Source organism: Bos indicus x Bos taurus, chromosome 1, assembly GCF_003369695.1.
Source record: "Bos indicus x Bos taurus breed Angus x Brahman F1 hybrid chromosome 1, Bos_hybrid_MaternalHap_v2.0, whole genome shotgun sequence".
NCBI lineage: Eukaryota > Metazoa > Chordata > Mammalia > Artiodactyla > Bovidae > Bos > Bos indicus x Bos taurus.
This window is the reverse complement of record NC_040076.1, coordinates 107,644,617-107,671,158: the sequence shown is the minus strand read 5'-3', so window position 1 is coordinate 107,671,158 and position 26,542 is coordinate 107,644,617. Positions and strand designations below refer to the sequence as shown.

Genomic DNA, 26,542 nt, shown 5'->3' with positions numbered 1-26,542 from the left:
ACCCTCTTCCTTCTGTTTCCAGTCCAACTCTTGTCCAGTTATTTTAAGAAAAAATCCTTTCCTTTTCCTCCTCACTTCTTGTCCTTTCCTTTCCCTCCTCACTTCTTGTCCTTTCCTTTCTTATTCTCTCTTAATATGGCCTAATGAGATTCTCCTTCTCCCACTGCAAGTGACTAAAGCATAAAAATACTGGTATATACACCTCAGTGTTAACAAAAATAAAACTAATGAGATCAAAAGACGGACAGGCTGTATTCTAGAACAAAATAACAACCTTCTAAAACTTTATTAAGAAAGGACCCATCATAGTCACTTTGGTTGGCTGGTTGGTTTAGTCACTAAGTCGTGTCCGAGTCTTGTGACCCCATGGACTCTAGCCTGCCAGGCTGCTCTGTCCATGGGACTCTCTAAGCAAGAATACTGGAATGGGTTGCCATTTCCTTCTCCAAATAGTCACTTTAGAAGTAGTTTTAAACTGTTTATGTTTGTACTCTGTGATCCTTTCCCATTCAGATTTTTTCTTTGGGGATAAGTTATGAGCATTACCAGTGAGTGTACATAGTCTTTCTCTCTCTCTCTCCCCCTTTCCCTCACCTTCCTTCCCTCCTTCCCTCTCCCTTTCTCTCTCTCTCTCTCTCACACACACACACACAGCTTAACACTCTGAAAAGCATGTATCTAGAAAATCTGAACATGTCTGTGCTTGGTCAGGAACACTGATCATTTGCAAAAAGCCCAAAGAGGAATCTTTTAGGAAAGAAGTCACCTTGAAGAGGGGAGCATTGAGGTGTACAACTTTGAAAAAGTAAGCCATTGCTGAATGTAGGAATTGAAACAGAAATGATGCAGATATATAATATCCTGCTGGATAAAAGCAAATATGAATACACACCCCTATAAATCTACATTAACCTTGTTTATCAGTAAAAAGCTTGCCTCTGAGTGAGCACACAGGGCTGCCTCTCAACGTAAAGTTCAGATGTGGCTTCTCAACCAGTCAGGCCCCCTGCTAAGGAGCTGTGTGTCACACTTACTAAGTGAATAATGAATCAGGCTACCAAATCGTTTTATGTAAGCCGTGTGTCAGCCTCGTTCCACAAGATGCTAGTTTCCAAACATAGGTTGCTTTATTGTTAGGAATTTTCTCATTAAGATAACGTTCTCTTAACTGAAAAAGCACTGGAAAGGAAGGTTGGCTGTGTGAAAAATTAAAGTGATTAATTTGTATGCTGAAATTAAGTTAAGAAACCTCCCTGGTCTTTTTTAGTTTTCATCTTCTCCAATCTGTAGAGACAGAGGGGCAGGTGCCAGAGAGAGGAGCAGGCAAAGAACAAAAAGAATCTCTGTGCCTAAGAGCCCAGTAGCTCTGAGAATCTGGGATTTTATGTGTAGCTGGTATGATGGAGGAGTCTCAGCTCAGTGAGGTGCAAACAGAATGGTTTTATCTCTTCTAATAACTCTGAACCCCATTTCCACTCAGTGGAGGGGGATGAGGGAGAGAAAACTTAATCTTACCCAATAATGGAATTTGAGTCCCATCGGAGAATTGACTCCAGTTCAGTGACTATTGTCTAATCTGGTTATTAAATTCCTAACTCTCGTGACAGTTTGAACACCTCCCCTCTACATGCATTATATCTTCCCCACAGCTGTGCAGCCGGCTCCCTTCCCTTCCCTCTCCTCTTTCTCTTTCCCTGTCACCCCTCCTTTCTCCTCTCCTCCCCTTCTGGTGCCACCTCTCCCACCCTCTGAGGGCTAAACATCAAGGCTGCTCCAGGTTTCCTGTTGATGGTGAGCTTTCACACCCTAGGCAGTTCCTTCCTTAAAAGAGTTGGGACTCTGTGGGAAGGGTCGCTGGGTCTCCCCTGAGCCCCTACCTGTGGTGTGGGTTGCACCCCTCATTGTGTCTCTTGCTTTGCTGGTGGTCTTCCCCAGGCTGACCTTGGCATTCTCAACAAGGAATACCTTGGCATACACCCATTCCTGCTTCTCAAGGGACCTTTAGACCTACAGAGCCTTGGGTATGAAAGGTGATGTTTTATTCCATGTTCCAGAGTTACTGTCAAACTTCACAAGCTTTCTGTATGGTCTTCTGTCTTCTCTTGGTGGGAACCAGCTGGAAACCTATCTTTCCCAGGTAGAAGGGGTATGGGGAGAAGGAGAAGCTGGGGTTACTACATCGTAACATTTGCTTTCCCGTAGACTCTTCAATCCCCTCCCTAATGAGAAGAGAGAAGTAGGTTCCAATGAAGGTTTTCTGGACGGTCCAGCCCCTGCAAGCCCTGAGATGGGATGTACTTTGGCAGGCCAATCTCTGGTGGGGGTCAGTAGGAGCAGGAAAGGACCTCAGTCATTCCTTCACACTCAGGACAACATTAAAAGGAGGCAGTTTGATAAGAGCACGTCCCTGGCGGTTCACTTGGTAAAGCATCTGCCAGCAATGCAGGAGACCCAGGTTCAATCCATGAATGGGGAAGATCCCCTGGAGAAGGAAATGGCAACACAGTCCAGTATTCTTGCCTGGAAAATCCCATGGACAGAGGAACCTGGCAAGCTGCAGTCCACAGGGTCACAAAGAATTAGACATGACTTAGAGACTTAGTCCTTAGTCAGGAAAGTACACCATAGGCCTCGTCAGGGGCCTTAAAGAAAAAGACAAGAATCTAGACTCCTGTTCATTTAATTAATAGTAGTTTGGGGGAACCTTGCTTTGCTAGGAGGTTTAGTGAAATGATTCTCTGGTGGCTCAGATGGTAAAGCATCTGCCTGCAATGCAGGAGACCTGGGTTCGATCCCCAGGTTGGGAAGATCCCCTGGAGAAGGAAATGGCAGCCCATTCCAGTACTCTTGCCTAGAAAATTTCATGGATGGAGGAGCCTGGTGGGCTACAGTCCATGGGGTCTCAAAGACTTGGACACAACTAAGCAACTTCACTTCACTTAGAGACTAAACCACCGCAACCAGTAGGTGGCAGTGCAAAGTATTTGCCCCCTGGAAGGAATTAGAGGCCTGTGGGGGAAAGAACAAGTGTGCTGAGAGTGGAATTTAGAGGAAATGTCAGGAAGAGCAAATCCCCTGGCTCAAGAATGCCGCTGTTAAGAGGTAATTTTGTGTTTTAGACTCAGAGGATCAAAGAACTGCATCAAAAGGGCGAAAGCAATCAGGATTGCATAGCTATTAATAAAAAGTCACTTTGGGGAGGTGAAAGGCAGGAAGATCAAGCAAAGGAAAGCCTCTTAAGTCAGAAAACTTAGTGAAGGCAAAAGTCATAGTGAAAGCACCATGACAAACGCTCTTATGCAGCCCTAAGACACAAAGTATTCTTTAAAAAATTATTTTTAATTGAAGGATATTTGCTTTGCAATATTATGTTGGTTTCTGCCATACATCAACATGAATCAGCCATAGGTACACATATGTCCCGTCCCATCTCCTCCCACCTCCCACCCCATCCCAGCCTTCTAGGTTGTCACAAGGTTTGAGCTAGGGCCAAGGCTGCCCAAGGGTCTGGGAATGAGTGTGCACAGCAGAGAAGTGCAGGCTTTAGCAGGGAGGCCTGGCTGCAGAGGAAGGAAATGGACCCTCCAAACCCCTTCAAATCCCTGCCCTTCACATCAGGGTCACTCCTTGCATGTTGCAGTGAGACCGAAAGTACATCTTCTGAACACAGGCCATCATTTAAAACTTGATTATTAACTCTGTGTGGTCTGTCTCTTTATGTTTTTAACAATATGTTTATTTTGTGATGGAATAACATAAAGATCTACCAAATACGAATCATCTTTTAAAAGTCTTCTCATTAAATATGATCAATTCCTCTCCTTACTTTTTATTAGCATATTTTATTTAGTGATGAAATAACATTTCGACTCTAAAAGGGAGAGAGACAGAGACAGACAGACATAGTCTTGAGAAGGAAGACAATTCCCCAAATAAGTCAAACTCAAATATCAGTAAAACCCGAAGTGCCTTTGTTTGAAAGTACTGCCTATCAATTTGTCAAAATTTTGTTTAAATTTCATTAAAAGAAGCCATGAGGGGTGAGGGGTTAAGAGAGCAGACTTTGAAGCTAGAGCACCCTAGGTTCAAATCCCAGCCCTGCTCCTTGTCTGCTGAGTGACCTTGGGAGCATTGCTTACCTATCTGGGCCTTCATTGCATTCTTCTATAAAATGAGAACACGAACCATATCTTAAAAGATTGTAGTGAGCTTTCAATGAGAAAATCTAAGAAAAACATTTACACTAGTGTGTCTTCCCCATGCAATTGTACCTTTTCTAAACATATTTTTATATCAAATTGGGCTAATAAAATATTTCCTGTAAAGATCCTCAGAAATCCAGTATATCATATGCTGCAGCCCACCAGACCCCTCTGTCCATAGGATTCTCCCAGCAAGAATCCTGGAGCAGGTTGTCATTTCCTCTTCCAGGGGATTTCCTGTCCCAGGGACGGAATTTGAACCTCCTGAATTGGCAGGCAGTTTCTTTACCACTAAGCCACCAGGGAAGCCCTTATGATTTGCACCTATTACTTAAAAATATTTGAAAGTGTCTGGTTTTCTTAAGTAATTATAGTGATTTATCTAGAACCACTATTTGTCGTTTGGGGCTAAGTGACATAAATATAAATACCATATCTTTGACTCCTTGCAAGAATATGGAAACATTATTGTTGTTCCCATTTTGTGCATCAGCAAAGTGTAGGCCTGAAAGTTGAGTACTTTTCCCAAGGCCACAGCTAATAAGAAGTAAAACTGAGCAAGAACCTACATCACTCTAATCTGCCTGCAATGCAGGAGATCCAAGATCAATCCTTGAGTTGAGAAGATCCCCTGGAGAAGGGCATGGCAACCCACTCCAGTATTCTTACCTGGAGAATCCCATGGACAGAGGAGCCTGGAGGGCTACAGTCCCTAAGGGTCGCAAAGAGTCAGACACGATTGAGTGACTAAGCATGTGCAAACATGTTTAGTTTCCACGAGGTTTTGTTTCAAGACATCAACACACAAAGATCCTGAACTATGTCCTCCCACAGACACACTGAACCCACAACTACGAATGGAACAATTCCCTCTCAGAAGGAAAATTAAAAACTGGTGGAGTGACCCCTTCATATTGGGCAGACAAGAGGGAAACCATATCAAAGTGGATAGGAAAGGCTGAGACACAATCTCTCCATGAAACGCTGGTGTGATGACTCCTATTTGGGAGTGCACTCAAAATCTTGCGCTTCTCTCTGAGGAGACAAAGAGTTATACTCTGCATTGAACACCCCAACTGTCATGACTGGCCCCTGAGAGATGAGTTCCCCAAGCATTTGGCTTTGAGGACCATTTGGCTCATGCTCACGAGATCCTAGAGGTTATGGTGAACTGAGGAACCTCTCTTAAAGAGCCTGTGTGCAGATTCACCCACTCCAGGGCTCAGCACAGAAGCATCCTTTAAAAAAGTGCCCAGACTTCATGTCAAAGAACTCATTTGCTGATTTGAAAGCTGGTCAGCCCCAGCACACAGTCTCCCTTTTATAGCAGAGGAGTAGGATATGGACCACAAGCAACGGAGAAAGTGTTCTTATAAACAGTTACCACTCCCAGGGCACAGCGAGAGGGAGCAGAGCCAAGAGCTCAGTCTTGATGTGAAACAGGAGGCTTCTAATTAAGTGCACATCTAAGGGCTGACTGTAAACCTTTCCTGAGACATTGGGGGGTGGGCACTAATCTTCAAGTTGCCCCTCGGCCATACTCCAAAGCTTCAGCGTCTCTTGCAGAGGAGCTCTTGTGAGTGTCTGGGGCCCCAGTTTTTACATCTGGTGCCCTGGATATTGGGCTTCCTTGGTGACTCAGTGGATAAAGAATCTTCCCACAATGCAGAAGACTCAGGAGCCTCGGGTTTGATCCCTGGGTTGGGAAGATCCCCTGGAGGAGGGCATGGCCACCTACTCCAGTATTCTTGCCTGGGATTTCCATGGACAGAGGAGCTTGGTGGGCTACAGTCTATGGGGTCCCAGAAGAGTTGGACACGGCTGAAGCAATTGAGTATGCACACCCTGGTTATTGTGACTGCCACCCAGGGAATGTTACCCCTTGATCCCTTCCTGGCTCTGGAGGCCAGCAGGGCTTGTGCTTATGGTCCCACAAGACTGTGCGTATTTGTACTTTTTTGAAAGCTGCTTCCTGACGGTCTAGCTTCCAATGAGTCCAAATCTAGGTGCTGACTGAGATCCTCCCCTTTGTGGCACTCACTGGTCTGTGTGTGTGTACTCAGTCATTCAGGCATGTCTGATTCTCTGCAACCCCATGGACTGAAGCCCGCCAGGCTCCTCTGTCGATAGGATTTTCCAGGCAAGAATACTGGAGTGGGTTGCCATTTCCTCCTCAAGGGGATCTTCCTGACCCAGGGATTGAACCCACGTCTCCTGTGTGGGCACACCCTTAGCTACTGGGAGTTATTAAAAGTGAAATGGGTTGTTTGGATAAGCAGAAGCTTGGGAGACAATCAAGAGCTGGGGCAAGGTTGAATGATAAGGTTTATCTCCTACACAAGGCCAACCCTTCAAGACTGGGAGAAGGGGCTGTTTCATCTAATACATAGAAACTGGTAGTTGCAAGTAATAGAAACTCAACTCAAACTAACTTGTATATAAAAAAAGAGATTTTTTATTATATTACCTAACATAAACATCCAAGGGGCACAGTCACCAGGCATCTCTGTCTTCTGTAAGCTCTTCTCTCTTCATTCTCTCCCAACATTGTAGCAAACTGGTCACGGATAGCTCAAGGTTACCAATTGCAAACCTCCAGGGGCAAGAGGGGGCTTCTCTTTCTGTAGCCTCTTGTTGCCTGGCTTGAGCCATGTGAGCTTCTATGAACCAATCGCTGCCCTCTGGGTGTTCAGTCTGGCACACAAGCTGCTCTCTACGGTGGAGGGGTGGGATCTGCCTCATTCATAGCTCATTGGTTGAGGGTTGGTGGGTCCCCGTGGAGAAATGGGTGCTGGAACCAAGAGAAGGAGAAGTTAATGTTGGGCAGGCAAAACCTACCACTATGATAATAATATTAGTGGAGCCTTCCCGACAGCCCACATGTGGTAGGGCTGATTGGGAGAATGCACACAAAAAGAGCTGTATAAAATCGTTTCCTAAGATACTTAGACTTGTCTTTTCTTTGATGGTGCCCTCTTTTCTCATCCTCAAATTCCACTTACTTTGGGTAATAAAGTATTTTTTAAATTATTTAGTAAGTTTTACACAAGAATCCAGATTTCTGGCTGCCTTTGAAAAGGTCTAGTAACTACGGACTGTGCCTTGATGGGGGATTCTCCCTCACAAGGGGCAGGTATTGCCCAGTCTTTGCCCCCACCTGACCCCGTCGACATCGGGATCCTCTTCCTATCTTCATAACCTTATGCTCTGCTGTCATTTCTGGGATCCTCCTGCATCCTACCAGGTACCTTCACTTCCATGCCTTTGTCCAGGGTCTTTTCCTCTTCCTCCCTAGCAGTCTAAATCCCATCCATCCTTGAAAACCAATTGAAAACCAGGACTCCCTCGAACCTCCTCTAAGCATCCCAACTCTCAGAGTGTTCTCTGCTGCTCTTCTCTGTAAGGACATCCAGAGACGACCAGAACTGCCCAGGCTGTAAGTCCCCAAGTAGCTGTGAGTGTGGGAGAGAAGCACCACCCTGTGAAACTGACGAGGTAGGGTAGAGGCAGATGATTATGCTGTCCCTGAGACAAGGGAAGATAAATCGGAATTGAGCTGGCAAAGAAATTGAAAAATGTATTTATCATCTCTTTTGAAGTAAATTTCTACACTTTATTTATAATTCAACATATGGGAACACACAGAGAGTGCTCCCTCTCTGCAACCAGCTTTTAAAGCATTATATTGATGGTATTGCTTAGTTTCAGAAGTAAAAATGTCAAGGTAGTTAGTGTTCAGGGTTTCCACTGCAGCCGTAAAGGAGACTTGTGAGTAGAAATTGTGATAAAGCTGGAATAAGAGAGTGAAAGTCATTCCCTTTGACCGAGGGACAAATGCCTCTGCATTTTAATTCTTTCCTACAGTAAAATAACATTTAAAGATGGTATTCTGAGGGCTAATATTAGACTAATTTAATCTATGAACATCATATCAGTGCAAAGAGGAGTAAATGTATGATGCGAATACTTTTCTATGATTCAGAGAGTAATAATAGCAAGGCTCTACCATTCAAAAGAAATAGTATAGCAATTTAGAATAGCAGCCTAAAGTGATGTGACTGGCCTTTCATTTTTGACCCCTAAATTTAAAGAAAAAAGAACGAAATATAATATGCTTTAGACTAAGTAAAACTGTTTTCGTATATGTAGACAAGGATAATAAGGTAAATATTAAAAAATTGAAATAGCTTTTTAATTAAGGAAGTGAGTGGGCTTATACCAATAGATGATTTTAATGCCTATTTTAAAGGCATTTGTATATATAAGATTCTGATGCTGGGAAAGATTGAGGGCAGGAATAGAAAGGGGCTGAGGAGTTCCAAAGAATGGCAAGGAGAGGTGAGAAAGTCTTCGTCAGTGATCAATGCAAGGAAATAGAGGAAAACAACAGAATGGGAAAGACTAGAGATCTCTTCAAGAAAATTAGAGATAACAAGGGAACATTTCATGCAAAGATGGGTTCGATAAAGGACAGAAATGGTATGGACCTAACAGAGGCAGAAGATATTAAGAAGAGGTGGCAAGAATACACAGAAGAACTATACAAAAAAGATCTTCATGACTGAGATAATCACGATGGTGTGATCACTCACCTAGAGCCAGACATCCTGGAATGTGAAGTCAAGTGGGCCTTAGAAAGCATCACTACGAACAAAGCTAGTGGAGGTGATGGAATTCCAGTTGAGCTATTTCAAATCCTGAAAGGTGATGCTGTGAAAGTGCTGCACTCAAAATGCCAGCAAATTTGGAAAACTCAGCAGTAGCCACAGGACTGGAAAAGGTCAGTTTTCATTCCAATCCCAAAGAAAGGCAATGCCAAAGAATGCTCAAACTACTGCACAATTGCACTCATCTCACACGCTGGTAAAGTAATGCTCAAAATTCTCCAAGCCAGGCTTCAGCAATACGTGAACCATGACTTCCAGATGTTCAAGCTGGTTTTAGAAAAGGCAGAAGAACCAGAGATCAAATTGCCAACATCCTCTGGATCATTGAAAAAGCAAGAGAGTTCCAGAAAAGCATCTATTTCTGCTTTATTGACTATGCCAAAGCCTTTGACTGTGTGGATCACAATAAACTGTGGAAAATTCTGAAAGAGATGGGAATACCAGAGCACCTGACCTGCCTCTTGAGAAACCTGTATGCAGGTCAGGAAGCAACAGTTAGAACTGGACATGGAACAACAGACTGGTTCCAAATAGGAAAAGGAGTACGTCAAGGCTATATATTGTCACCCTGCTTATTTAACTTCTATGCAGAGTACATCATGAGACGCTGGGCTAGAAGAAGCACAAGCTGGAATCAAGATTGCCAGGAGAAATATCAATAACCTCAGATATGCAGATGATACCACCCTTATGGCAGAAAGTGAAGAGGAACTAAAGAGCCTCTTGATGAAAGTGAAAGAGGAGAGGGAAAAAGTTGGCTTAAAGCTCAACATTCAGAAAACGAGGATCATGGCATCTGGTCCCATCACTTCATGGCAAATCGATTGGGGAAACAGTGGAAACAGTGTCAGACTTTATTTTTTTTGGGCTCCAAAATCACTGCAGATGGTGATTGCAGCCATGAAATTAAAAGATGCTTACTCCTTGGAAGGAAAGTTATGACCAACCTAGATAGCATAGTCAAAAGCAGAGACATTACTTTGCCAATAAAGGTCTGTCTAGTCAAGGCTATGGTTTTTCCAGTGGTCATGTATGGATGTGAGAGTTGGACTGTGAAGAAAGCTGAGCGCTGAAGAATTGATGCTTTTGAACTGTGGTGTTGGAGAAGACTCTTGAGAGTCCCTTGGAGTGCAAGGAGATCCAACCAGTCCATCCTAAAGGAGATCAGTGTTGGGTGTTCATTGGAGGGACTGATGTTGAAGCTGAAACTCCAATACTTTGGCGAACTCATGCAAAAAGTTGACTCATTGAAAAAGACCCTGATGCTGGGAGGGATTAGGGGCAGGAGGAGAAGGGGACGACAGAGGATGAGATGGCTGGATGGCATCACCAACTCAATGGACGTGAGTTTGAGTGAACTCCGGGAATTGGTGATGGACACAGAGGCCTGGTGTGCTGCAATTCATGGGGTTGCAAAGAGTGGGACACGACTGAGCGACTGAACTGAACTGAACTGAACTGAACAGAGGATGAGATGGTTGGATGGCATCCCCTATTCATTGGACATTAGTTTGAGCGAACTCGGAAATATTGAAGGATAGGGAAGCCTGGTGTGCTGCAGTCCATGGGGTCACAAAGAGTTGGATACTAACTAGAGAATAAACAACAAACAACAAATGTCACATTTTATCAATTAAGAAAAGAAGAGGATATCCTTCCACTTCGAAGGGGAGAATACTCTCTTCTTAATCTTTGACTTAAGGAAAACTGGTATGTCATTTTCCAGATCCCATAGAACTACAAAGGAGAAGAAAATGCTTTAAATTCTTTGCACATCTCACCTGGGTTTTTGTCCAGCAGTGTTTTGTTTTGTTTTGTTTGAAGGTGTCATGCTGCCCCCTGCTGTGCATCACGCTAAAATATAACTTCTCAAAATGAAAGTCGCTCAGTCTTGTCGAACTGTTTGAGACCCCCATGGACTATACAGGCCATGGAATTCTCCAGGCCAGAATACTGGAGTGGGTAGCCTTTGCCTTCTCCAGGGGATCTTCCCAACCCAGAGATTGAACCCAGGTTTCCCGCAGGTGGGAAGAATCTCCCAGGTGGATTCTTTACCAGCTGAACCACAAGGGAAGCCCAACTTCTCAAAAGGCTACTATATCTTCGTTCTATATTTTCTGAATAACCAAGACAATTAAAAAGTGGGGCTTAGAGAGAGGAATACTTCATGTCCTATAAACGTGTGGGTATCCTATGAGTTGTCAGTATTCTCTATTTTTTAAGTTACTTTAAAAAAAATCACATGCTTTTAAGTCCTTGATGGGCAGGTTTACAAGCTGTAGGTGTCCAAAAGTAGCAGAACTTTTCAGCAGTGCTCTGGCAGTTGCCCAGCACTTCAAGCACTTTGGATGACATGGAAATTAGCTGCCAAAAGTTTGATACTCCCTTAGTAAAATGGATCCCAGAAGAAACAAGAGGATTACCACACTCAGCCACCCTTACAGGACCCTCTTAATCTTACAGGAGTCTCTCTGAGATCCTGTTTAAAATTTTAAACCAAAGGAAAATAAATGTGTATATTTTGAGAAGACATTAAATAAGAAAACAGTGACCATCTATGACCAAGGGCCCCAGCAGCTCATAGTTTCAGGGAAAATTGGCCTCTGATCCCTGGGTAGTTTCTGGACTTTTCCTTGAACATTATAACTCACAAAGCCTTAATAAATGAGGGAACACATACAAATGTGTATGTGTTCTTTATGTTCTCTGATTATTGAGAATGGACAGTTTCTGAACTGTTCTAGCCAAATGAAAACAAATGTTTGTTTATACAAAAACACCTTCAGTAACTTTGTTTGTATGTGGAAGAATTGAAGATCAAATGCTTCCAGGAGTTGAGAAGAGATCATGAGAGAATCAGCACAGCCATTTAAAACTATTTTCAAAAGCTGAATCCTGACAATTGGTGTTCATGTCTAGCAACTCCCAGGAGAAAACAGATTCAGTTCCTTGGTCACATGTGAAAATCTAGATATTAATCTCTTCAAAGATTAGAAACTAGTCCAAATGGAGAAAAGTCACTTAGCTTTCATGAAGAAGTGAAGTGAAATGAAGTTACTCAGTCGTGTCCGACTCTTTGCGACCCCATAGACTGTAGCCTACCAGGCTCCTCCCTCCAGGGGATTTTCCAGGCAAGAATGAAGAAGAGGTTTCTGTTATTCAGATCAGAAGATGACTCTTTTGAGAGTTACTAACCACAGGACATAAAAAACTTCCTTGGGTGAAATCTCAAGAAGCCACCTAATCATGAGTTAATTTTCTGCATAGTACATAACAGTTTGAAATATTTTTGTCTTCTCTGTCGATGTCTTTGTTTATTCATCATACATTACCGGTTTCCTTCCACAGTATGTAAAATCCATGACCGCAGGGCACTTACAAGTCTTGTCCCAGAGCAGAGCCAATGCATTTGGTCACATAGACTATACCATCTAACATCATGGAACGCCCTTCACCTTGAAGTCTGTGTGAATGGCACCCCTAGGGCTGTGCTGTCTCCTCTATCCAGAGCCAAGTGCTGACTCTGGCGCAGAACAGTTCTTTCAACAATAATTTATTATTCTCACTTGAAAAAGTGATGAGAAATTGAAAGGTTTTGTGTCCCATAAGTCGAAGCATGTACATTTACATGTGCAAACTGATTGCACTTTGACAGATGACTTTTTCTAAGTTATTTCTTATAGACTGGTTTAGTTCAGGTAAGCTTGTGAAAGTCAAACCAATAACACAGTCCAGGTCTTCTGACTTCCCATGTCACGCTCCGTGTGCTTGAGGTTCCTGGTCAAAGTCAATTCCTTCGGAATCCTCGTGCTTGTCAGGGTCTGAGTCTATGACTGGAGTGACGGTGCCTGTGCTTTTTGTTTGTTTTTGGCAGCATTCAGCGAGCATGGCGTGAATACCTGCAGCGGCAGGAGCCCCCGGAGAAGCGGAGCCCCTCCCCGCCCTCCGTGTCCTCGGACAAGCTGAGCAGCTCTGTCAGCATGAACACCTTCTCCGATAGCAGCACACCCGTGAGTGCACATGTCCTTCTCATGACTCGGTTGGCCAGTCATCTGGTCTCCAGGGCTTTGGCTCCAAGAGAGGAATCTGGGGATGTGAGCAGGTGGTTTGTGATCTACAAGTTGCTTGTTTGCTATGGTGAGGGTTTTGTCATCTCAAAGATGTGGGTCATGAAGGCAAAGAGAACTTTATGAAGGCTTAGGGAATTGACTGCATTTGAAATCAGTCTAAACTATGCATTTGTGTGTTGGCATTCCTCTGTTACTTTTTACTTTTCTTGATGATAGTGTGTTCCTTTTAATCTGTGCTGTTGGCAGCCTTTTGTGGCACAAATAGGATAGATTAGCTTGGTTACTAGGATTTTAAAGAGAACTTTCAGGAGAAGAACTGAAAGGGGTCTTGGATTCAGAGATTGCATCTTAAAGGCTTTCAGGGCTGGGTAAGTAACCTATGTGACTGATGGGGAGAGTTGTGACTGGCTCACCTAAAGGGACACTCCCCCCCCACCCCCACCACACACACACCTCCCCCGGCTCCTGGAAGTATGTTGCCAAGTGTTGCCAGAGATCATTTTCCTTCTTCAGAAGATTTTTAAATGTTGGCAATCAGTAAGAAAATTTTAAATGTAAATAGACCATGCCTGCAGACCACAATTTTCCCAGGTCCACTAGTTTAAGAACTCTGGAGTACAGGGTTGAGGAATGGAGGAATTTGAGGGAAGCCTCTGTTTAAAAAAAAAAAAAAGAACACCAAATGTATAAGGAAATAAATGATTAGGCAATTGTAACACAGAGTTGTGTGGATTTAGCCATTGTGATCAGTTACCATAGTCACTGGAGTACTGAAATAGGAAGAGAAATGAACTATACACGTGTATTGTTATTTTTTAAAAAATCATTCTTGACTGCTTTGTAATCAAGTTTATTTGGTTGTAAAAATGCTTCCCAACAGCCAAAATAATGCATTCACATTGGGATCAAGCAAAGGTACTTTGAAATGTTTTCAGATGATTGCATTACATATTCTTTAATAAATGGCTTTATCTAGTTACGGATTCTAAAGAGAGAAGCAAGTTAAGTTTATAGCTGTGGAAATAATGGTGGCAGAAGATCTATTTTTAGCTGGCATTAGAAATGGAATACGGTGAATCTGCACTTTTTAAATACAGTTTTGGTAGGGGGCATGTGTTGTCTTAACCGGCCTCACCGTCACTAGAGGGCGCTCATGAACCACTTTGGAAAATGTCTGCGTTTAGCAAAGTTTGTATTTAATTCTTGATTTGTCAGTGAAAAAGAATGTGAAAATTGAGTGTTTAGCCTTCGCTGTGAATGTTAATAGAAGGTACAAAGTAAACGACTCGGAAGCCTTGATCTGAGTGATGGAAACTGAGTATGAGAAATCACTCTGCCCCGGAGTTAAAGGCTTGAGTTTACTACCACCTTCGTGCTTTCTCAGCCCTAATTCCAGACAATAGCAACTGTCTAGAAATCCCTGATGGTTTTAGTATTGCTTTAGGATAGTTAACCTTTTGGCTTATTGAAATTCTGGAAGAATCTATCTTTGCTTTATATTTATGCTGCTGCATCGCTTTGATTCTAGCACCTCAAGTGTTTTTGTGCCTAAAATGCATGTTCTTCCCCCTCGTTGGTCATTATGTTTACATCTATCTTTGCACAGCTTTGCTAATGGTTTCGCCTTATTTAATGTAGCTTAGACTCCAGGGGCCCTGAGGTTTCTTAGTAGCAGAGATTTTCCCTTTCTGGTGTGCCCAGCAATTTGGTTTCCCATAAGGTGTGTCAGACTGAATTGAGAGTGGCACCCTGCTCCACCACCATGTCATCATGCCTTAGCTCTGTGCCCATGGGACAAAGATGACTCTATTTCCTGTGTGGGAGTCTGGCTCACTCCTGACTGCCTACAAACACTGAAAATCAAAGCAGACTTTCAAAAATCATTACTGGAATTAGCTTCAGAAAGCAAGCAGATCCTGCCCAGAATTCTAATGTTGACCATGAGAACAACTTTGGTATTGATGATGGCAATGGTGTGACACTAAATACAGAATAAAACATGAAAATATAAGATGTTGGCACATTCCCAAGTCTCTCATTTGTCAGGCAGGTAAAATACCAAAGCCATTATTGTTTAAAACTTTATGCTTCATTGTTTGGAACTGGTATAACTAAAGGTTGTTTTATCTTCCATGATTATCCCTTTGCTGAGGCTTCATTCAAAAAGATTCATTCATTCTCACATCTTTTGTTGGTGACAGTCCCATGAAAAGAAAATGACTTTGCTCTACCTTGACTGACCTGCCAGACCCACTGGGTTCATATATGAACCCTATCAGGGGAGCAGATAGGAAGACTTGGTTTTACCACCCTCTGATGAGTAGACCTCAAATTTATGGACGGGATAAGGATGACCCCCAGCTCACCTTGGCTAAGCCTGTCATAAAGAGAAGAGCTTTTTCAAATAATCAGAAAGTCCTTCGGAACTTCAGGGTTAGAAGCCTTTGGTCCAAGTCAAATTCTGTCAGTGAGGTGTCTCCCTAGGGGATTTCCCAGGCCCCTGACTTCTGCTGGATCCTCTCTGCTTGCTGAACCACAGTCCTCTTCCTCTGGGCTTGATCTGTCACTGTTGCTGCTGAGACCATTGTCTGTCTTCTCCAGTCTGATCAGCGGTCTGTTTCCTTCTACGCCTCTACTAACCTCTAACACAACCTCAGTTGGAGGCCAGTCTGCTCTTGCCTAACCTGTGGGCCTTGCCAGCTGCTCACCCGCCCCCATGCCTATAATAACTGCAATTACTGTTCATCCTAGCTGTCTCCTCTGGGCATGTGCTACATGGAAGCCAGAAACCTGATCCAGGGTAGTCCTTGTGCTGAGCTGAGAATGATGCTTTTGCATGCTCCTGTTCTCTTTTGGCCAAGCATGTAGTTAATACAGTTCTTAGAATGTTTCGGCTGTAAATTAAACAGTGACAGTAATGTTTCCGTATGAGCTCTCAAATTCACCATCTTAGTAAGACCTGAGCACTTGTTGTATGCCAGGCACTTCGCCAATGCTTTCTGTGGATTATTTCCTTTAATCGTCTCTATGACCATATAAAGGAGGTCCTGTTATTATCTCCATTTTACAGATGATGAAGATGAGACTTTGAGAGATAACCAGCTTGCCTTGGGTTACTCACTGGGCTGGAGCCTGCATGCTTTACTGTTCTACTATATTGCAGCACTTGAAAATAAGCCTTCATTTAGACATGGTCAAGCAGTGAAAGACATAATCATTGCATTAATGCATTTCTAGGGCTGTTTTACAATTGAGTAGGTATAAACAGTGAATGAAATAATTGAAAAAAGAACGCTCATTTGATTTTATAAATTGCCTCATTCAATGCTCTTTGATTAAAACCTCAAACCTCAGCTGCTCAATGCCAAATTAAAGAGCAACAGGAGGGAAGATAATATTAAGTTATGTTAGCAATTTGCATATTAAGTGCCCTTTATCACAGTGTATCATGTGGTAACAGAAAAATTTGTTTTAGAAATAACAATTTTGAATACCAGCTGTTATTAAGAAAAGGAACTTGTGGGTATCAAAGTGAGAAGCAAAGAATAACTTTTTTTAACCATAAAAATATTAGTTATTGCATAGAGGACAACACTGGAAAATGCTTTGTGTTTTTTTTTTTTTTTTCTTAAGCAAATTCATGTGACCAAATACTTATTTTTTTAGTTCCCAGTTTTAAGAAATCTGTGATTTATGCAATAGGATATCATGGAAAGAAGCTATAGAATGGTACCTTGTAAAGCATTAGGTTTATACCTTTTTAAAAAATCAATAGCATATCCCTGGGTAAATACAAAAAAATCTTTCGTTGTTTGGAGACATTCTGAGTCCCATTTGTTTTGAAGGGATTCCCTCTGCCTGGGCCTTCCTTCCTGGCCACACCCACTTTCCCCCATTGGTTCCCATACTGTTACCGTCTGGCCTGTAGGGGGCAGTGTGGATCAGGGAATAGAGACCTGGCTTGGTAAGAGGACCTGAGGACCTGACTTAAAATAGCAGTTCTGCCACTTCTTTTGAGTCTAAGGTTATCACTCGAGAGGCCCTTGTTCAACTGCCAATTGGAAATAATAGATTTAGAGACAGATAGATTGTTATTGCTGTGAAGATTAAATGGCACTGCATATATAAAACAGCACAGAACCTGGGCCCTGAGGTCTCTCAATAAATGTTAGTCAATTCTGAACCCACTCTTGAAAACACTCCATGCCTTCAAAACACTGTGGAAAACTTGTGAAGAGCACAGGTGACAGTTTTGCCTTGATTCCCACTGAGGGAGCCGGGGCTGCGTGCAGCCTGTTTTCAATTCACCAGATGAATCCATGAGAATCAAATTGTGCCCTAAAGTGTGTGTGTGTATATAAATATATCTTTTTTCATATGTTCAGGGTATATATGTATATGTGTATAGGTTTTGAGATTGGAGCTGTACTTTAAAAAGTAATATATTATGCGTTCATTTTAGTATTGATCCTTTAAAAACGAATTTTCAATGCTCAAAGTTGATGTCAGGTGCAAGCACTTTTGCCTCTAAACGAGTTTCTTTTGATAAATCACACCCACATACATAGTAAAAGAAAAATTTTGTTGTTCAGTTGCTCAGTTTTGTCTGACTCTTTGTGATCTCTTGGACTGCAGCATGCCAAGCTTCCCTGTCCTGCACTATCTCCCAGAATTTGCTCAATCTCATGTGCAGTAAGTTGATGATGCCATCCAACCATCTCATCCTCTGTCTCCTCTTCTCCTCCTGCCCTCATTCTTTCCCAGCACCAGGGTCTTTTGCAGTGAGTCAGCTCTTTGCATCAGGGGGCCAAAGTATTAGAGCTTCACCTTCAGCATCAGTCCTTCCAGTGAATATTTAGGGTTGATTTTCTTTAGGATTGACTGGTTTGAAAAGAAAATCTAGATTATTCTACTCACTTCAGACTTGAGGAAAAACAAATGGCGGACTCTGCAGCGTGTTGGGGAGAACAGGGTTTCCTGGCCTCACCTCTCAGGCAGGCCAGTGCAGAAAGAGCCCTTCCAGCAGCTGCCCACACCCCCACAACCACCACCACCACGAGGCCCTACTTCACTCCTGGGCAGAAGCAATTACAGTTCTTGTGATTCTTGAGCAGTTTCTGTAGTTCTTGTAATTCTTGACCAGGTTCAGGAGCAGTGGTCTAGACCAACTCAAGACCCTGATACCCTAATTGTCCTGGTGAAAAGCCGTGGAGCCCTCATATTTATGGGGCTGCTGGAATGGTCCCGGCGTTCAGCGTAAGTGCTGAGTAGTCAATAACAGGCAGCCAGGTGACCCACCATACCTCCCCTAGGACACCACCAAAGCCAGCACTGAGCCTGCCTGCCAGACATGGCAAGTGTGCCTATATTAAATATGCTTAATTATCCTCAAGTTTTATTACCCTTTTTGAGATTTACAACCTCTAGGCTTTAAATACATCAGGAAAAATCTAGTAACTAAACGGAGAAAGTCTTCTTACAAAGTTGCACTTGTTCTAGGAGGAAACTCAGGCCCTAAAAGACTGGACTTCCAGTACAGTCTTGAGGGCTGTGACATTATAGAGAATGTAAGCCTTGTGCTACTTAATAATTTAATAACCTAGATTTTCCAGGTCAGGGACAAGTTACAGTATTATGCTCAGCTGTTATAAATTTAGGTTCCATGAATTCTAATATTTCAGCACCCAAGTTCTATCTATCTAGTCTTTCAGACCATGAAATAGCACAAATTTTTTTGCCAATCTCTTTGTTTCAAATTTTAGTTCAGAGAATATAGTCAGTTCAGTCGCTCAGTCATGTCCAACTCTTTGCGACCCCATGAATTGCAGCACGCCAGGCCTCCCTGTCCATCACCAGTTCCTGGAGTTCACTCAAACTCATGTCCATCGAGTTGGTGATGATATCCAGCCATCTCATCCTCTGTCGTCCCCTTCTCCTCCTGCCCCTAATCCCTCCCAGCATCAGGGTCTTTTCCACTGAGTCAATGCTTCGCATGAGGTGGCCAAAGTACTGGAGTTTCAGCTTTAGCATCAGTCCTTTCAAAGAAATCCCAGGGCTGATCTCCTTTAGGATGGACTGGTTGGATCTCCTTGCAGTTAAGGCACTGTCAAGAGTCTTCTCCAACACCACAGTTCAAAAGCATCAATTCTTCAGCACTCAGCTTTCTTCACAGTCCAACTCTCACATCCATACATGACCACTGGAAAAACATAGCCTTGACTAGATGGACCTTTGTTGGCAAAGTAATGTCTCTGCTTTTGAATATGCTATCTAGGTTGGTCATAACTTTCCTTCCAAGGAGTAAGCATCTTTTATCTGCAGTGATTTTGGAGCCCCAAAAAATAAAGTCAGCCACTGTTCCCACTGTTTCCCCTTCTATTTCCCATGAAGTGATGGGACCAGATGCCATGATCTTCATTTTCTGAATGTTGAGCTTTAAGCCAACTTTTTCACTCTCCTCTTTCACTTTCATCAAGAGGCTTTTTAGTTCCTCTTCACTTTCTGCCATAAGCGTGGTGTCATCTACATGTCTGAGGTTATTGATATTTCTCCCGGCAATCTTGATTCCAGCTTGTGCTTCCTCCAGCCCAGCATTTCTCATGATGTACTCTGCATATAAGTTAAACAGGCAGGGTGACAATATACAGCCTTGATGTACTCCTCTTCCCACTTGGAACCAGTCTGTTGTTCCATGTCCAGTTCTAACTGTTGCTTCCTGACCTGCATATATGTTTCTCAAGAGTAATCATATGTAAAAAGAGAAGACTTCTTGATATAGAAGTAAATACATTTTTCTCTTCTTCAAACTAGGGTCTTAGAGAACAAGTGTTTTCTTTTTCAAACTTTTAGAAATTATATGATTTATAACCATATATGACCATGTGAATGAATAAAATGGAATTGTACAAAAATAATGTTTCTATAAATTACTTTATTGAAGTTTAGTTGGTTTACAATGTTGTATTAATTTCTACTGTATAGCAAAGTGATTCAGTTATAAATATATAATTCATTTTCATATTCTTTTCCATTATGATTTGTATTGAATATAGTTCCCTGTGCTATACAATAGGACCTTGTTGTTTTTCCATTCTACATATAATAGCTTGCATCTGCTAACTCCAAACCCCCAATCCTTGACTTCTCCCCTCTTCCTCCCTTGGCAGCCACAAGTCTCTATGTTAGTGCAGCTGTTTATATTTCATACCTAAGTTCATTTATGGCATATTTTAGATTTCACGTATAAGTGATACCATACGGCATCGGTCTTTCTCTTTCTGATTTACTTAGTATGATAATCTCCAGGTTCATCCATATTGTTGCAAATGGCATTATTTCGTTCTTTTCTATGGCTGAGTAATATTCCATTGTATATATGTACCACATGTTCCTTCCATTCATCTGTCAACAGACATTTAGGTGGTTTCCGTATTTGGTTATTGTAAATAGTGCTGCTGTGAACATTGGTGTACAGGTATCTTTTTGAATTATGGCTTTCTCCTATATATGCCCAGAAATGGGATTTCATGATCATGTGGCAACTCTACTTTTAGTTTTTTGAGGAACCTCCTTACTGTTTTCCTTAGAGGCTGCACACATTTACATTCCCACCAACAGTGTAGGAAGGTTCCCTTTTCTCCACATCCTCTCCAGCAAAAAACAGTATCTGTATACCACAAACACTCTCTTCTTTATGTATTTGAATATTGGTTGGTAATACTGATTCCTTTTCCCAAATCATCCTTTTGACTTAATGATTTGTGGACATTTTTCTTGTTAGGTTTAAAGGTGAGCATGTTGTTTCAGTTTGAGGATTAAAAAATTATTTTAAGAACTGCTAACATTGAACATTTCCTGAGTTCACAATGATATGCAAAATTGACAATTCCTTATTTGGTAACTGACTCATTCATCCATAGTAAAATCATAAATCCTTCTAAGCAGTCTAAAAGTTATTGACCTTGGAGTACAGATGCAAAAATCTAGGCATTAAGTACCTCATTTTACACAAAGAGAGTTGAAAAAGAATTTGTTCTTTTTGAAGTTTACCTCAAGTCCAGTCTCAGCATTTGTCCTCCCCTTAATTCTACAGCTTAGGTGAGATAAAATGTTGAATCCCTAGTTTAGAACCAGATGCACCTTCTGTTACAAAACCTGTTTCACCATCATAAATCAGCATTTTACTCTTTGGATGAACATCGAGCGATGCTTTAGAATTCAAGGAGAAATTGGATGTGGTGGAACTGGAGTGAGGTCTGTTAATGTATTCTTTTTTCTTTTTCCTGGATAGCTCATTGGCCTAAGACTCTTTGAAAGTGAAAGTGAAATTGCTCAGTCATGTCTGACTCTTTGCGAGTCCGTGGACTATAGCCTACCAGGCTCCTCCATCCATGGGATTTTCCAGGCAAGAATACTGGAAATTCCTTCTCCAGGAGATCTTCCTGACCCAGGGATTGAACCCAGGTCTCCAGCATTGTAGGCAGACGCTTTACTGTCTGAGCCACCAGGGAAGTCACTCTTTAGGATGTAGTTTCTCTAAATAAGACATCTTGAGGGGAAGAGGAGTTATTCACATCCTTGGGTTAAGTCTATAGCGTTTGTTCACTCATTCAACAAATATTTGAGTGCCTACTGTGTGCTGGGCCTTTGCTAGCACTGGAGGTAAAAATGACCTCCTAAATACACACAACTTCTGCCCTTGCATAATTTACATAATTCCCCAGTAGGGGTTGGCAATTCTTTTAACAGAGGTACTGACAACTTAAAAGAGATCCTCAATAACATTTCAGTGATTAATTGTATAGATGGTTTAGGTACAAAAATCTGACTGCTAAAACATCTTCCAGAGCAGAATTTCCCAAAATGTAAAACCTGCAGTACTAGTCTCATAGGATATTGATAGATGCTAATTGGGTGAACGGTGAAATAAGTCAATTTATTTACTTCAGGACTTATTGGGGCCTTACTAATAAGCTAATACACATTTTGAATTTAAAGAAAGCAGTCATGTCTCCATGTTTCCCAAACTTCTTTGACCAGGAAACTCTTTAAAAGTAACATCTTATTGGATTGCTGATCCATGGAACACTACTAGAGTTAGTACTTATTGAATCAAATCCTAAGAACTGGAGTTTCTAAGTGGCTCAATAATAGTATAAATTGAACAGTGCATTTTGAAAACTTCCAATTAAACTTTTACACATGACATCTCCTTTTTTTTTTAAATAGGTCTCTATCACAGAGCTATATGATGCAAAATTTACTCAATTGGTTCACATATAAAACTTATTACATTAACTGGCTACAAAGACCAAGCCTAGTCAACAACATAGCAGCATTAGGAGATGGGGTTTTAGGGAGTTAATAAATAGCTCCTTTTCTGCCTTTAATTTGGAAACATATTTTGAAGGACAAGCGATTCAGGCAGAGGGATGTAGAAATCTGAGCTTTATTTCCTGTCAAAGCTGGATTTGAGAGTGTACTTAGGACTTGCCGACATAGTGCCTTCTGCTACTAAACTGTGGCTTTAGGGAAACTTACCAATCCCAGGAAGCACTAAATACTGTCAACCTCACCCACAGATCTTGTGCAGAGAGGTGGATCCCATTAAAAAGCAGAGGGAGAATGATGCTGGTTGCCAGGACCTTTGCCTAATCCTCCAATTAGAGTAACTCCTTCCACCTTCCTGAAATGGATCAAAGGGTAGAAGTCAAAGACTGGTAGTATTTAGGAAATTTCTTTCTCATAGAAACCTGAGGAGATGGGAAGAAGGGAACCTCCAACATTGGATGCTTCATGCAGCAATAATTGGCCTTTTATTATGACAAATATTAATATCATAAATATTTTTGTACTTCCCTTGCACTTAGATAATTGTATACTTTGTAATTTATTAATTATTGCAGTTTTCTGAATAAGAATTATTTTTGAGAGCTTTAAAAAATACAGACTCTATAACCACAGTAGATATTTTGAATCAGAATATCTGGGAATTCTGTATTTTTTATTTTAATATTCTAGGTAACTTTCATTATCATTGAAGTATAGAAAACACTGAGTTATAGAAATTGCAAAAAAAAATCTATTTTATTTAAGAAACTTACATGATCATCCAGGTGATCAATATTTTTTCTAATTTTCATCTCGATATTTTTGTATTGTAATGATGTACCTTGAGGAGGTGCTTAGGCAAATTTTCATAGTTCCTATAACAAAACACCCACTATTGTTTTAATAGAATTTTCCCAGGGGCACTCATTGTGTTGAAAATTCTATTTTCTCTTTCTAAGATTTATGGTTCTTTTCTTTCTCAAGAATATAAATACAGTGCTCAACAAGGAAGGCTTCTGTTGTTTGATCCATTTTGGTCTATATTAAAAGAGGATACATTCAATAAGCACTGATTAGATTAGTTTCAATTTATTCTTCACTTTGACTTTGAGAGCTCTAGCTGCTGCTGCTAAGTTGCATCAGTCATGTCCGACTCTGTGCGACCCCATAGACGGCAGCCCACCAGGCTCCTCTGTCCCTGGGATTCTCTAGACAACAACACTGGAGTGGGTTGCCATTTCCTTCTCCAAGGCATGAAAGTGAAAAGTGAAAGTGAAGTCGCTCAGTCATGTCCGACTCTTAGCAACTCCATGGACTGTAGCCTACCAGGCTCCTCCATCCATGGGATTTTCCAGGCAACAGTACTGGAGTGGGGGTGCCATTGCCTTCTCCCAGCTCTTGAGAGCTCTTAGTTGGCATGAAAAGATATTTGATGATTTAATTATTAGTTGACAAGAATGTCAACTATAACTGAAAACCCTAAATTATGATGTGTGACTACATAGTTGAGAAAGAGAAAATATATTACACTACACAGAATAGAAATAGATATTTGTCATTATTACACTTTCTTTAAAATAAATCTGTGTATACAATTTATTACCAGTTACATGTAAAATTTATAGTATAGCTAAAGTCTTGTTACTTTATTCAAAGCTGAAAAACTTCTAGAAATAGTGAATAAAAAAGTTTCCTACCAACATTTGAAAACATATTCAAATCCTTTGTGAGATAGTGTTAGTAAAATTTTTGTCTATGGAAAATTTTAAATTCCATCAAGTAAAATGTCTGGAATTGAGGACAGTTGCCTTAATTTTTATTTTGCAATTTTCATGGATTGATGTTACAACATAATTTTAAAAAACTTGCTAAAAATTCTGAGAGATGTTTTAGAAGTAGATTCTATATCTCTGCAAGTCCTCTCATTCCCTTCATATCTCTGTGAGGGGAAATCCCTTCTTTGCTATCTTCACCATGGGTTAATTACAACCTAAAGGAGCAGCAGAAGCTGATCTTAATTTAAACAGAAATTCTGCTTCACATGTGGGGAATAAATTGATTTTCTCTTTATGGTATTGATAGGGTTAAGTATATTGATAGAAGACCACACTGTTTAATGCAAGTAGATTTTCAAGAAAATCACCATGTCAAATACTTCACTAGAAGGACTTCATGTACATACAGCAGCAACTGTGACCTGCTTTAGAGATGACATCATTGGGTGTCATGTGGCTCTTTATACGTTTCAGCCTCAGAAAGAGATAATCTGTGAAAGCCATACGAGCCTGATTTCTGCTGTCATAATCTTCAGCAGACAGAGGCTGGGGCTAGAGAGAGGCATACCTGTTTACACAGTGTGTGCAGTGCCTCGTGGAATTCTAAGCTTTATTTCATTTTATTATATTTTTATCAAAAAATAGAGGCAATGATAGGATGAAGCGAATTTGCTTCTTTGGACTAATGGGAGCTTGTTTTCTGCATTAAGATCAAGAACTTTTCTGGAATCCTCTGTTCTCTAAATAGCCTTGTAGTCTCTCTCTCTCTCTTTTTTCCCCAAATTTGAAGAACATTGACAAAAATCAGCAAACTTCATCTCCCAAAGAGCTTTCCCTCTTTCTTGTCAATACTTGAGGATTTGTGCTCCAAAATCTTCTTTGAGCTGCCTGAGTATCGTGGTTGATAACTGAAGAGCAAAGCATCTCGTTTGTAGTATGTGGTACAGAAATTCTTCAGATAACTTCACTTGCTAACGAAGACAGTCCTTTATGGATTTCTTGCAAAGCCAGTTTGACTAAACAACTCTTTCCTCTCAAATGGGCAAGAGTAGCTCTTCAGCACCATGGAGAGGTCTGGCCAGCGAACAAGGACGACGTGGGACTGTGACCAGGGCAAGCAATCTGACAGTGTAAGTTTTCTAAATGTCTATCATCTATTTTTGGTTTACCATATTTTTACAGGTAGAAAGAGGAAACTCCAAACTCTAACCAAGTCAGTCTAAGCTATAAAAAGTGATGGTGTTCATCACATTTCAAATTCAGGGTTAACCATTTAAAAATACAATATTAGAAAGTGTTAGTATGTTAATTTGAAGAATTGCTTTCTTATTGCAGCAGTTGATAACTGTCAACTATGACTAGATTTTGATAATCTGAGTTTTTGTTTTAATTTATCACAAATTAATTGCAGTTGTACAAAACAATTGCTTTGGATAGCATTTTTATATACTTACTTAAATAGCCCTAAATGTACAGTTTGTTGCCTTCTGTAAATACGAGGCTGTCTTTGGAAAGTTGTTTCTGATTCACACTTGTTTGAAAGGACAGTTTTAAACTTTTAAATTGCAGATTTTATTTTACTTACCAAAAGAGAAAGTGTCTGGGTATTCTAATGTTGGCATTCATAGAGTATATCTGATGACTTAAACTTACTGGTATAAAATACATACAGTAAAAGCCAACAGTAAGTGGAAAGGGCAGATCCTTTTATAAAATGATTAGATATGGACCACTGGAGAGGTACTTTTAGCATCTCTGAAGTATTTAATTTGTTTCAAAGTAGTCCAATTTAACTGTTCAAACCAGAAATTTAAAAAATAGTTTATTCAAAATATCTTATAACAACCTCATTAAAACTGTCAAAGGTGTAGTTCTGTGATGCTGTTATATCACACAGCCAATGAAGAAATGATACTTTGAATTGCTATGAAGAATCATCTCCATAGATATTTTGATTAACTATTTAAATTTGTCTAAGGGAACAGAGTGTCATAAAAAGGCAATTTAACAAATAATTATCTTTTCTCAGGATAATTAAGTGAGGTTTGGAACAATATGCTGAAGCATTTATTTTAAAGTCTAATAAAGCTACCATTTATATTATTGTAATATGGAATTTATTTCCCTCAGTAGTTCTCCTCATATGTAAAAACCATTATAAATGTAACTTACTTAACTAAACAGCTAATTCAAGTATCTAATTTCTCTATTCTCTAACTAATTTCTCTATTATAACTTCCAAGTAAATTTACTGTTACTCTTAACTCCAGTAATTTGGCATTTGATTTTTGGATAAATGGCACTTAAACATTTTGACAGTGTGTTTGGTGCAAAATTTTGGAGACTCATGACTTAGTTTTATATTAAGGAGCTCTTGTTATATATTTTTGTCAGCTTTGCTTAATAGATCCACTGATGATTTCTTTAATTGATGTCAATGTTTAAAAGAACTTCATTTTTGAAATAATTAAAGATAGATTTATGATTCTAGTTCTTTG

At 40.8% G+C, this 26,542-nt stretch overlaps 1 protein-coding gene across 2 annotated transcripts in view; it reads left to right on the top strand.

The window, feature by feature from the left end:
• Positions 1–26,542, top strand: part of LOC113892965 (schwannomin-interacting protein 1) — an 883,273-nt gene that overhangs the window by 194,425 nt on the left and 662,306 nt on the right. The window contains exon 4 of one of the 2 annotated variants that reach the window (XM_027542502.1): positions 12,744–12,879. In XM_027542502.1, coding sequence (XP_027398303.1) covers positions 12,744–12,879 — 136 coding nt within the window. Of the gene's footprint in view, positions 1–12,743; positions 12,880–24,931; positions 25,175–26,542 lie in introns of those variants that run through there. The other variant, XM_027542518.1, reaches the window with a different exon arrangement.